This window comes from Desmodus rotundus, chromosome 10 (assembly GCF_022682495.2).
Source record: "Desmodus rotundus isolate HL8 chromosome 10, HLdesRot8A.1, whole genome shotgun sequence".
In the NCBI taxonomy this organism is placed as follows: Eukaryota; Metazoa; Chordata; class Mammalia; order Chiroptera; family Phyllostomidae; genus Desmodus; species Desmodus rotundus.
In genome coordinates, this window is record NC_071396.1 from 106,851,038 (window position 1) to 106,863,987 (window position 12,950).

General features: G+C 38.9%; 1 protein-coding gene across 1 annotated transcript in view; it reads left to right on the forward strand.

Moving 5' to 3' along the window:
• CDH7 (cadherin 7) overlaps nt 1-12,950 on the forward strand; it is a 116,216-nt gene that overhangs the window by 85,440 nt on the left and 17,826 nt on the right. The window contains exons 8-11 of the mRNA XM_053913341.1: nt 2,659-2,795; nt 3,640-3,761; nt 4,410-4,527; nt 7,885-8,136. Coding sequence (XP_053769316.1) covers nt 2,659-2,795; nt 3,640-3,761; nt 4,410-4,527; nt 7,885-8,136 — 629 coding nt within the window. The remainder of the gene's footprint in view (nt 1-2,658; nt 2,796-3,639; nt 3,762-4,409; nt 4,528-7,884; nt 8,137-12,950) is intronic.

Sequence of the window (12,950 nt, forward strand, 5' to 3'; positions counted from 1 at the left end):
GGGTAAGAGAAACCCAAGTCGATGGCCAACGCTCGAGTTCTAATCTGATTCATCGAGTGACTGGTCGTGTCGCTGACTCAGAGAAACAATGAGGGAGGAAGTGGTTTGGGAGACTGTAGGAATTATAACATCAGTTTGGACATGTTTCATTTCATTTCATGTTGTATATCCATGTGATGATATTAAGTAGGTGATTCAGTACATAAGTATAGAAGGGCAAGGATATTTTATTTAAATTTGGGAGCAACAGAAAATATAAAAGGTGTTTAAGCCATGGGACTGTATAAGTTGCTAAGGAAAGGAGGTTATGTAAAGAAGAGAAGAGGAACCACGGAGGTGTTTGGAAGAGCTCAAGTAATTAGAGATCAAGAGGGGGAGGTTCAGCCAGCCAAGGCTATTAAGGACCAGATAGTAAAGTGGGAATAAAACAGGGATGATGTATTAGTTGTCAACCCAAAAGGAGAATGTGTCTTGAGTAGGAGCAAGTGCTCAATTGTAGTACCTTGGATGAGAGAGAGAAAGAACAGGACAGAGATGTGAACTATGGATTTGGTGACATGGAGGCCAAAGATGAACTTGACACAAATGTAAGAATTTTTTTTAAAGATAGAAAACATTTGCTTTAGATTCAAATAAAGCTGTATAAGAGGAAAAATATCTCATTCCCAGGAAAACGTTCCTGAGAGGTCAGAACAGGTGGGCTTGGCAGCTTCAGCGGAACAGTTTGATTTTGATTTGAGGAAAGTCACTCACTTCGCTATAATAAAAGATGCTAAGGAGAAAGTTTGGGGAATCTCGAGGAAGATTTATTTTTCTCTCTGTCATGCCATGGAGCACATATTCTGTAGGCGAGAATGAGTCCATTGACATTTTCAACCATTTCATTTTTCCTTCAAAACTTGAACTGTTTAGCAGAATACTTTATCAGACTTTACTCAAAATCTTCCATGTGTCTATCAACTCCCTAACATAAGCATGCTAATTCATCGAGGGTTTCAGTATTGTTTTATTTCTTCCCACCTTCCCTCCTGGCATGATGATTCGTAACTGATTCAACCACACCCATGACCCCTCAGACTTGGTCTCCCATGTCTTCTTGTCCCCATCATCTGTCCCTTTGCCCCAGTCAGTCATCGATTTTTATGAAGATGTCTTTGGCTGGTCAACTCTCACACATATATGTATACTGCTGTTGAAAAGCTACTTCAAGTATCTCTCTGCCCACCACAGCCGTCCCCTGCAATTCTGCATTGTAATAAAGACCTATAATCTATTGCTGCTACTAAGGTCTTCTCAATGTCTGCCTTTGATTTCTTCCGTTCTCTCTTACCAAGTTGTATAGCATGGGCCTTCATTATTACATGTGCATATGCCTCTGTCCTCCTCTCTTCCTCTCTCCTTCCATCGTCCAAAACTCTGTAAATCCAACCCTCTGCTTTTTTGCATGAGATGGAGCAGATCAGACAGGGTGATTGGTTTCACATTAATGACCACACACCTCACAGGGTCAGTCCACAATGCTTAGCTGTCCCAATGTACTTAGTGTGTGTGTGTGTGTGTGTCCATTCTGAAAAAAATTACTTCTCTCTTCAAACCACCTTCTTCTCCCTGCTCTCTCAGCTCATAGCCTTGTTTCACATGCCCTCGGGAATACAGAAGCCATCAGAAAATAACTTCCTCAGATTCTCAACACCAAAATACCTGTTACAGCACGAAGACAATACTATGTGTTGGTTTATGGTTAATTTTCTGTTCTAATGTTTTCAGATGCCTCCTCTTTTTATGTTTCTTGCATTTTGTAATACAGCAGACTTGAAGCATGCGATTCCTTTTAATAATAATCGAGAACAACTATGTAAATCTAAAATTCTTTCTTGGCCTAAATTCGGTATGTATTTGTTTATCTAATTTTTTTATTTAACTATTTGTTTTTAAATGAGAGCCCTTAACTCACCCAACTAGAAAGACCACGAGTGGCATCTGAATGTAGTCATTATGAGCACAGAGTGAATTTTGTGTATGGGACAAAAACTTAGATCCAATAAGAAAGATTTTTCACTAACATTCAGATAGTGGAGATATTTTTTGAAAACTATTTACACAGAAAAATATTCATACAATTTTAGGGGTTGTACTTTGAAATCTGTCTATTGAACCCTGGTCAACACCCCTAATGAGGGTGTAATGAGAGATACACCCTCAAAAGTGGGTTAAGATCAGGCTGGTGTTTATCAACACAAGAAATGTTACCAAGTATATGGGAATGGGGAAGATGTCTACATATGTCTCATTTTAGAGGGACCTGTAACCATGCCCAGGGCTGCCAGATCTACTGGAAGTGGTTTTTAGGATGATGATGATGATGATGGAATTCTTTGAAGTTTGTAATGGCACATTCAGAGCTTCTGTGAAGGTAACTGTACAGGGGTGTTTATTTTGTACTGTCTGGCAGAAAGCAAAGAGATTACAGACAAGCAGGTGAAGAACCAAGTACCATATCGATGAAGTTTTAAACTAAGCACACATTTATCGTTATTAGTATGACCGATTGTGGAGTCAGCAGGACTTGGTGATTGGCTATTCATGTAATGAAATAAATTTAGCAAATTATAATCAAACATAAATGTTGAGGTTTTTCTTTTTCAATTGTTCAATTAGGTATTCAATTGACAGAAACACAGACTTGGAGAGATACTTCAACATTGATGCCAACAGTGGAGTGATCACAACTGCCAAGTCTTTGGATCGGGAGACCAATGCCGTTCATAATATTACAGTCCTTGCAATGGAGAGCCGTAAGTTGAAAGGTTGAAAATTAAATCAGGATGGAGGACGTGGAGTGTAGAGAATGGGATGTCACGATGTTATAATTTAAACTCCAATTATATTAGGTGCTTATTTCAATTGAATAAAAGCTTGAAAATCCCTAATTTGAAGCTGTGAATTATATGTATATTCATTAGTTTTATGTGCTAACACTTACAAAGTTAATGAAAGAGACGACTATGAAATAGTGGGTCTGAATCACCTTCAGAGAGCTTCTTGTCGTCCTCTGGCCGTATTTCACATGCTGCGTTTGTGCCGATGTGGACCTGGTCAGAGAGCGCACAAAAATCAGTAAATCCATCTTTCTTCCTAAGATGCCCAGATTTGCACATTCTCATACTGAACTCATGTGAGCCCCTGATAAGAAAAGTATTGACAGGACTACATATAATTATAATGCATTATTTTATATACATATACAATATTGTATGCAAGATATTGTATCAAAGATATTGTAGCTCTAGCATCAAAGAACATTGAAATACATGGTTTTATAGATCATTCTTTCAACAAATACATAGGTATACTATCTATATGTGTATATAGATCATTACATGACATTTAGATCAGATTTTCTGTAGCTCTCTTTAAAGTCTGTAATGTTACTATTCTAGATTTGATTTGTGGCCTAGTCATTTTCTCATTAGATTTGTACTTTGGCTAGGCAAACAGTTCGGGTTGACTGTAACTTTTTAATGTGAGTTTCCTGAATAAAAGGAAATCTACAGTGAAAGTACTATTATCGTGGGACCAGCAGTGGGAACAACAGCTTTACTCTGACAGTAAATGACAAAACCTTTCCCTCCTGATTAGAGAATCCATCCCAAGTAGGCAGAGGCTTTGTGGCCATCACGGTCCTGGACATCAATGACAACGCTCCCGAGTTTGCCATGGACTACGAGACCACCGTCTGTGAGAACGCCCAGCCGGGCCAGGTAAGAAGCATCCCAGCACCACGCTTCTGGCTTTGTCATTTCTTTCAAAATGCCCGGTGGTAGTTGCCTTTAAAATTCTGCCAGCTTTAAGATAAAATATAATCAGCATGTTTCAGCAAAATGAACACTTTGATGTATAGCATAAACTAATATGAAAGGCACTTTCAAATCATGGTTTAATTGGGATGATGAAAAATCCGCAGGAAGAAAGGTAAACACTGTAAAAGCCACGGTAAATGGTGAAGGGCTTCATCTCCTTTAAGGAGAAATCAGGCACATTAAGCTGGATCAGGCAGTTTCCAGAATTACACGGCGGGGCGCAGTGTCTCGCAGTTCTGAGAATTAGGTGTACTTTAACCTCCGTGTGGTTTGCTCTGTGCATCCACGTCATTCAGTGTCTTGTGATCTTTGCCAGGATGGTTTAGTCAGTCGGGACAGCTCATTTCTGAGGTTCACAAAGGTAAATTCAAAGGTGAATTTGGCAAAGGACATGATTTGTTTTTCAGAGTCCTTTTTAGATCGGGGTTATGTTGGTACATCTGCTCCTAAACCCTGCCTCATTCAGGAAGTAGGCACTTATTCTAAGGTGCAAATCTTCCCTGGCCTGCCCACCAATGTGCCCTCACGCCTGCCGTCCTCCACCCCTAGGTCATCCAGAAAATCAGCGCGGTGGATAAAGACGAGCCGTCCAGTGGGCACCAGTTCTATTTCAGCCTGACCGCCGATGCGGCTAACAACCACAACTTCTCACTGCGAGACAACAAGGGTAAGGTGTCTCTCCAGTCACAGTGGGGGCAGCGGGTCCGACCTCTATCTAAGCAAGTGCTTTTGCTCACGCAGGAATGCTGATTATGGTCTTTTTTAAATGTATCAGCAAGGACATTAATTAAAGAGCAATAAGTCCCTAAGGTAATTTTTATCTGTGAATTGCTCTCATGAAGAAGCTGCTACTTAAATAATTTGAGGCCTAAATCCAAGTAGGGAAGAAGCCAGATCCGTCTCTGTCACTTCTTCTAGACATTTGCTCTCTTATTTGTCTACCAAGCTCTTTAAATGTTCTAATCAGTTGAGGGCTGGCTGAATGCCTCACTCAGGACCACCCTACACGTGTAACTTGAGGCATTGGGAAAGTAATAATTGCATTTGACATAGTTCGACCTCAGTCAACTGGGACTTAATATTTTCAATCTTAACTATTTATTTTAACCTAAAAATAAAATGATCCATGCAAATAATAAAAAACATTCTTGATGCAGAGAAATGTGAAATTAAAAAGAACAAAAGAATTCCCTGTTGTCATCCCAAATCTCATTGTTCTGCTGCAAATGTAAAAACTGTAATTAGTGCCCTAAGTGTTGTAGGAACATTTTTACAAACACCTGTAAGTAAGTTCTGGTTTTGCTTAATTATACGTATATAATTATGCATATGTAATTGTAGACCTATAGACCATATGCAGATAATTATAAGAACTTTAAGCATGAGAACCTGCTATCTGTTGTGTAAACTCTAATTTATATATCTGCAAGGTTTTTATTCAGGGTATTTATTTTAGCAGAAGAGCATTTGCAATAATATCTATATAAAGAAAAGTATTCTCCAACAATACAGAAAATGCAATTCTTTCAGATCCAATGTGTGAACCACGTTTCAGAAAAACATATAGAGATAGATTTGCTAGCCAAGTCCTGGTGTGTCTAAAAAGCCCCTCTCTCAGAAGGTGGACTTCGTAAGTGCTTTTACCTGACGCCACCACCTTCCTCAGTGCAGAACACCCAACTTTGGCCTCATAAATTGTATCTGAAATAATATTTTTTTCTGATCCCCTTCTCTGCCCAATGAGAACACTATCATACCCGCTTAGTGATAGAAAAGACAGAACGTTTTTACGTGCGTAATCCCAAGCCCTCTGGCTTGATCGCAGTTGGTAGGGACAGGACCCAGCCCTTGTATTCCTCCAGCACAAGGCAGAGAACTTACGATCTTCCCAACTAGGGAATGAATATTTCCCCCACGTGGCATCGCCCAGTGCCACCATGATTGCTGGGCAGCACGTGCACTAAAGGGTCTGGACTTTCAGGACACAGTTGAAAGATTCCCCTAAGTCCAGTCCAGAGCTCCCTGCCCTGCACGGAAGGAAAACGTGTGGCGGCGCCAGGTCTCACGTTGGCTTCCATCTTAGGAAACACATGCCAAACCTGTTGAGCTTTAGCATCTCTTTCCGGAACGTAGGATTCTCTTCTTATATACTGGGCATTTCAGTGTGTGCTGCTCACTCATTGTGTGAGTGTGTGGTTTCCTGTTAGACACGATAGATTACTAATTTCCTGTCAGACATGATAGATTACTAATTAACAACTTCGTGTGTCAAATCGTGAATACATATAACACCTGAATGGTCAGTTGGGAGGCACAGACATAGGTGTGTGTGGGTGCACATGCATGTGTTATTAAGTCCAAGGGGGAACCCAAACGATGGAATTTATTTATTGAAAACTGTATTTATTCTTATATGTTTAAACTTCACCTTCAAAGTACTCTCCACTTGATGTACTACGTCTATCGCGATGTTTTTTCCACTGCTCAGAACAGTTTTGAACTCATTGATTTTGATGCTTTTTAGTGCTTCTGCCGTTTTTTGTTTCATCTCTTCCACATGGACAAGATGTTTCCTTTGAAGACTTTTTTCATCTGAGAAAAAAAGTCACTTGGGGCAAGATTAGATGAATAGGGAGGGTGGGGCTTGGGGGTCATGCCCTTTTTGTTTAAAAACTGTCGAACACTCAGCACGGTGTGGACAGGCACACTCATAAATCACTCATCGTGAAATGGGGCAAACACAGTGAGAGAGGCTTCAAAAAAAATTAATTGAAGCTGAACTCAGCCTCTCAAACAGCACCAGCTGGTGCACTGATACAGACGGGTTCCTAGGACACTCACCTAGTGGAGGAAGCCTGTACTACAAGGGACCCGCCCTTTAGAAGATAGTTTCAGTTTTTGGGGGTCCCCCCTTGTGTATAGAAACATACTCAAGAAAATATTCTTCAACCACTCCACATGTAACTTTTTAATGAATGCCTCTCAAATCCATACATTTTTAAAGATTTGCTTTACATAAAAACCTACCAGGTAGAATCTGAAAATTAAAGCTTTATTCCTGCTACATCTGTACTTGGAGATGATGCATTTTTCTGCAGTCTTGTGTGAGCTGGCTGATTTGTGCTCCTGAGACAGTGGGTTTCAGCTTTCTTTTCCATTAGAATACTGGAAATTGTTTAACGGTAGCATTAGATAAGCATCTTATTGACGGCTAGGAGAACACATTGGATGGACCTATAGTCCTGGTTGTCCTTCTTTTCCTTTATTCATTCTGTATATTTAAAGAATCACATAAATTCCTAATTAGTTATTTAAGATGAGTTAGCTGGATTGCTAGCAGATAAAAAAATCTATTTCAGTTATAGAAGAAATCACAGTTCTGTGATACAGAGTTATTGGGCCCTGTTAAAACTTTTGTAGTTACTGTAATTGTTTGGGTGAAATAAAATGTCAAATATCAGTTAAATACAAATGACCCATTTTATCATTGACAAAGTGTTTATATACATGGGATTTTGGTAACTATATATATATATACCAATATGGATTTTTCAAAACTATAAAATAGTTCCTTTCTCAAATAGCTCAATTTAAATGAAAGTATAGTGACTTATTTCACTTGTTTCTCTATTGGATTTGGATTTGTCAAAGAATGCATTAGAATTTGACTTACGCTATCTGATGATGTTCCTAAAATACTTAGCCTGTCATTTATTGCAACCTCTGTATAAGTGTGTGGTTTGAAATTTAAAATGATTAAAATAGTGTATCATATGTAATTTTTTACAAAGTTGCAGGGTCTATTAGAAGCGGTAAACATTTCCATATTCAGTTTTACTTTACAACTGTTTCTTTGGTTTTAACTGGATGGCATGGCAGATATTAAAATGTATTCACATGAACCGATATTAAAAATACTACTCTCTGTCCAAAGGAACTAAACAGAGTGACTTGAGTAAGATAAGTTGGCAGGACTGGTTCCATCGGAAATCGCGCGTTAACAGCTTTGCTTGCTTCCTCCCAGACAACACAGCCTCCATTCTCACCAGGAGGACTGGCTTCCGGAGGCAGGAGCAGTCTGTTTACTACCTGCCGGTCTTCATCATGGACAGCGGGTCGCCCTCCCTCAGCAGCACCAACACCCTCACCATCCGCGTCTGTGACTGCGATGCGGATGGCATAGCGCAGACCTGCAACGCCGAGGCCTACGTGCTGCCTGCCGGCCTCAGCACCGGAGCGCTCATCGCCATCCTCGCCTGCATCCTCACGCTCCTGGGTATGTGCTGAGTTCAGAGCCCTGGGCGCACCCACAGCGACCTCACACCGTGACTTCTCTCGTGGCTGTGTCTTTTAAGTACCTTTCCGAGAACATATGCGAATAATCTATGTGATGGTAAAATATTTGCACACCGAGCAACCCATGATCACTGGCCGCACTCACCAGTGGTACATTTTAAAAATATAACACACAAAAAATATCAGGGCTCTTCTTAAAACAACAGGAAGGATAAATGGCTTATGTTTAAAGTTGAATAGTTTTCAAGGTTTGGGTTTTGGGGGCTTGGGTTTTTTTTTTTTTTGGTAATTTACCATATCTTGGCTGTTTGCCTTGGAATGTTCTTCAGAGGACATGTATTAGAGAGAATCTTTTCTGTTGTTTTGATAATATGCTTATTTTACAAATTATGCTTTATATCCTAGCTCTTCTCACAAAAGATTTAAGGTGGTTTTTATAATTTTGTGCAAATTTTAAAAGATCGCAATTTCAGCAGTGCAAAAGTTTTAATTCCTCAAGAAGAACTAACATATTTAATGGTACTTTTCCGTGATTACTATGTGGTGAAATGAGATTTATAACTCATATTAGAATTGCCGTTTTTATAAGAGATTATGCAGCATCCTTTTAAAAATTGGGAGACGTCCAACACATCTCCCAATTTTTTATTGGTTTTATTCCTTGGCTAACATTCTCCTTCACAGTACAACTTCCTACAGCAAGGGCCGCAAGCCTTTCAGATGGCATCTGAGACTGTACCATGCGTTTTCTTGTGGGTTAATACGATTTGTAAATTGGTTTCTGATACAGTTTTGTAGAAGCAGAATGTTGCAATGGGAGTCGTCATTGTGTAAAGGTTAAACACAAGATTTAGGGAGTTAGGTGCAGCTGGCTTTTATTACCACCTCCCACGTACGCTGTGCCTTCACCAGGGCAACGTTGAGCCCCCTTAGGCCGCCTCCCTAATCTGAAAGGGACAAATAATAGACCTAGATTTGTAAGGTGGTTAGGAAAATTAAGTAATTCATGTGCCTGCCACGGAGTGAACATTTCATAACTTTCAAATGTTGTTGATGAAGCAAGTTCTCAACTATTAAGCCACCTAAGCCTTACTTACTAATACAATGTAAGTACTCATAAAAAATGGAATTTATTATCATCTATAATTTCAGCTAACCAAACAAATCTAAAAGGGAATAAAATATTTTTTCATATAGCTTCATACAGGTGGCAGAAATTCATTAGAAATGGTAAGTAATTCCCAGTTAAAGACTGATTAGAATGTGAGGTACTAGAATACATTTTGGAAAATCATGGAGCCATTGAAAACTACTTTTGATTGTTCTACCAGGTTCCAAAACATAATAGTAATGATGTAAATTGCATATTTGTGCTGTAGTAGTTGAATAACTGAGATAAGAAGGTAAAGATGTGCCTCAGTATTTAAAATGGCCATACCTTGGGCTCAGAAAAAGAGTCAGAATAAAAGGAGGGATAGACGGTGTGTTAATGACTCTTTTTGAACTTGACCAGTTCATCACAAAAAAGGAATATGGTAAAATTATAATCCCCAGAATTTAATCATACCCAACAGTTAATTAGCTTTTGATTGTTTTAAGGCTGTCTGTCTAATGAAGCTTGCTTCATTTTTTTTAGAAAATATTTTCTACCTGTGACTTAGGGATTCTTTGTAATTTTGGTTGCTTGATGATTCTAATTAGTTAAGAATCATTAGCTAGTGGTTACTGAAAGTGAGTGAGATAGAGTTTTATTAGAGTTAAATCTTGCATTTGATGTGTATATACATATATTAGTGTAAGATTATAGATTTGGGAGTTTTGGTCAAAATTTAGTTAAGTATGACTTTTTGTTAAATTTGAACATTTTCCTTAAATAGACACCAGATTAAGAATGCCTCTTTGATTTTTAAGCATCAGGTGTTTCTATCCTATATTTTATTCGTTGTTCAAAGTTTCTGCAAGTCTGCAGAAACATAAATCAAAACAGTCTGTTGTACTGAACTGCTGTGTGGAACTGTGGGCTTCTGCCCGCAGCTTCCGTTTTCCTGTACGGACTCTGCCCAGTGATCAGTCTGTTCCAGTGTTAGCATTTCAGTTCGGAATCGGGACCCTGTGTAGCTTACTTCCTAAGTCCTTAGAAGCAGATGATCAGGACTTTTACACTCTTTGGGTCTGTCTCCCCCGCTGTCAACCCTGGGTTGTCACAATAGGTGTCGGAGCTAATGGGGCAGTGCTCAGAGGGGGTGTAGACAGCTGCACAGCCTGACACAGAACTTGACTTCTGGGGCATAAAGGACTCGTTTTTTACAGCACCTCAACAAGTGGCGGGAGTCTCATTTCTAGACACTAGGTATCAGGATTTGTAACTCCAACCTTTGCAGCCTTCTGAACAAATACTGCTAGAAGGAAGCAAGGAGAAAAGCTGGCAAAGGGGATGAAGGACTTGAGAATCAGGTTACTATAGGGGAGAAAGTAGAGAGGCATCGGGGCTTATGCCCAGTAAGTATCCCGGGGATGTGACCTATTAAAGCTGCTTGGGACACGACAGAAGGGTGCCCTGATGTTCCCAGAACGTTCGTGCTGGCAGGCACCACGGAAATCAGTCCCAGCCCCAGCCCCTGCATCTGGGGAAGATGAGGCACACTTAGCTCAAGGATTTCCAGGAGTTCACATAACACGTTTGGCCTTTAAGGCATACAATTCTAAGTCTCCATATGCTCCGTCACTGCTGTTGGATTTAAGTACAAAGGGAATACACCCAGAAAATATAAAAATTGCTGTTCACATGTGGTCCTTGCTTTCTCAAGATTCGAAATTCAAATTATCTGAAGCTGGCTTTGAATCCTTACCTATATCTTATTCTTCTATCTTTGTGGATGAACTATTTTCTGACTTATTCCTCATCTTCTTTCTCTAATTTACCTGCACCTGAATTGTTAAATGAAAGAAATGACCCAAAAATTAGAAGGCAAGGTTCCCTTTATTTATACCAACTACAACTGGAATGGGAGATATTATTACCATATTCAAGTTCATATAAAGTCATCAATCAGATGCCTATATTATTTATCACATGTTTTAATTTCCCCAGTATTTGGCAAGATATTCTAATATATATTCTAACACTTGAATATGTATTTTGCCCTAACTCCAACACCAATTTCATTATGCATTTTTATTAGAGTATAATAATTGTCAATATGTACACTTATTTTTCAACCAGGCTGAAAGCACTTTAAAAATCTTTATGAATAATAATGGGTACATTAAATTATTACTTCAGTAGGTTTTAAGAAATAATCAGTGAAAAAGAATTTCCGTTGTTTTGTTTTACAATATGGTTTCAATATTAAATATTGTACATTTATTCAGAGACTATTTCATCTAGATTCTTTCTGCTAGCTTGCACAAAGGAGCTTTTTGCTGCTCACTAAAAATGTCACTGAATTTGTTTTTTCTTTCTTTGGACCTTTATGTCTAAGTAACTGAAATCCTACAGCATGGTCCCCAGTTCCTGGCTCTTCAGACACAGTGGGACTAGTTAGAATGGCCCAGCTCCAGGTTCACTAAGGCATTTGTGGGAACCACTGTCTGCTGATGGAATTCAGGTACTTCCGGCACGGCCAGCCTGCTGTGTATTTGCCATGCGCCTTTTACTTTCCTTCCCTGATCTACCAGATGCTAAACCATATTTTTCTTCCCTGTTGCCGTGACCCTCACGATTTTCTTCAAAAGGAAAACAAATCCTGGTTATATTAGTGATAGTGCATAATACCTTATTAGATATAGATTCAATTGCTGAGAAAAAAATGGTAACCGTGTGAAAGATTACGCTCCATTGTAATGTACAACACTAGCACCTATCTGTCACAGCTGCCCTAGAGATCACAAAGGACATGGGGATGCCACAGTGGCTAGTTTATGGTAGCAGATGTGTCCATTTTTTGAGCATAGTAAAAAATGAATTACATTTAATGAGCTTGTACTAAGTGCTTTATAAGCATTATCTAATCCTAATAACATATTTCCTAGGCATGTATTATTACTATGCCCACTTTTTATATGAGAAAACTGTAAATGAGAAGAATGTGCACAAAATTATAGGATGTCAAAGCCCGAACCCAAACAGATTAGACTGTTTTCTAATTATCTCTTCTGAGATCTTTGTCCCTGTGGGTCTTCCAGTGTGAAAGGTCCGGGCGTCTCTGGCACGTGCCTGTAGCTGTGTGGGTACTGCAGCCCAGGTACTGATAAATTCGAGGCAACTCTATCTCTGATCTGTTTCTCGTAGAGGTTTCACCACTTCTTTGGTTCAGTCTGTATTGACTTTAGTATTTTTCATCAACATCTTACAGTTTCAGAATACAGGTCTTTGGTACCCTTGGATAAATTTATTACTAGGTATTTTATTTTTTGATGTAATTTTAAATGGGATTGTTTTCCTAATTTCTCTGATATTTCATTATAGTGTATAAAAATGCTACTAATTTCTGTATATTAATTTTATATCCTGCAACTTTACTGAGTTTATTTTATACTAGTCTATTTGGTGGAGTCTTTAGGTTTTTCTATATATAATATGTCATCTGTGAATCATGACAATTTTATCTCTATCTTTCCAATTACAATGTTTTTTATTTCCTTTTCTTGTCATATATTCATGGCTAAAACTTCCAGTACTAGGTTGAATGAAAGTCGTGAGAGTTAGCAACCTTCTCTTATTCCTGATCTTAGGGGTAAAGCTTTTAGCTTTTCACTGCTGAATATAATGCTAGCTGGTAGTTTGTCATACAT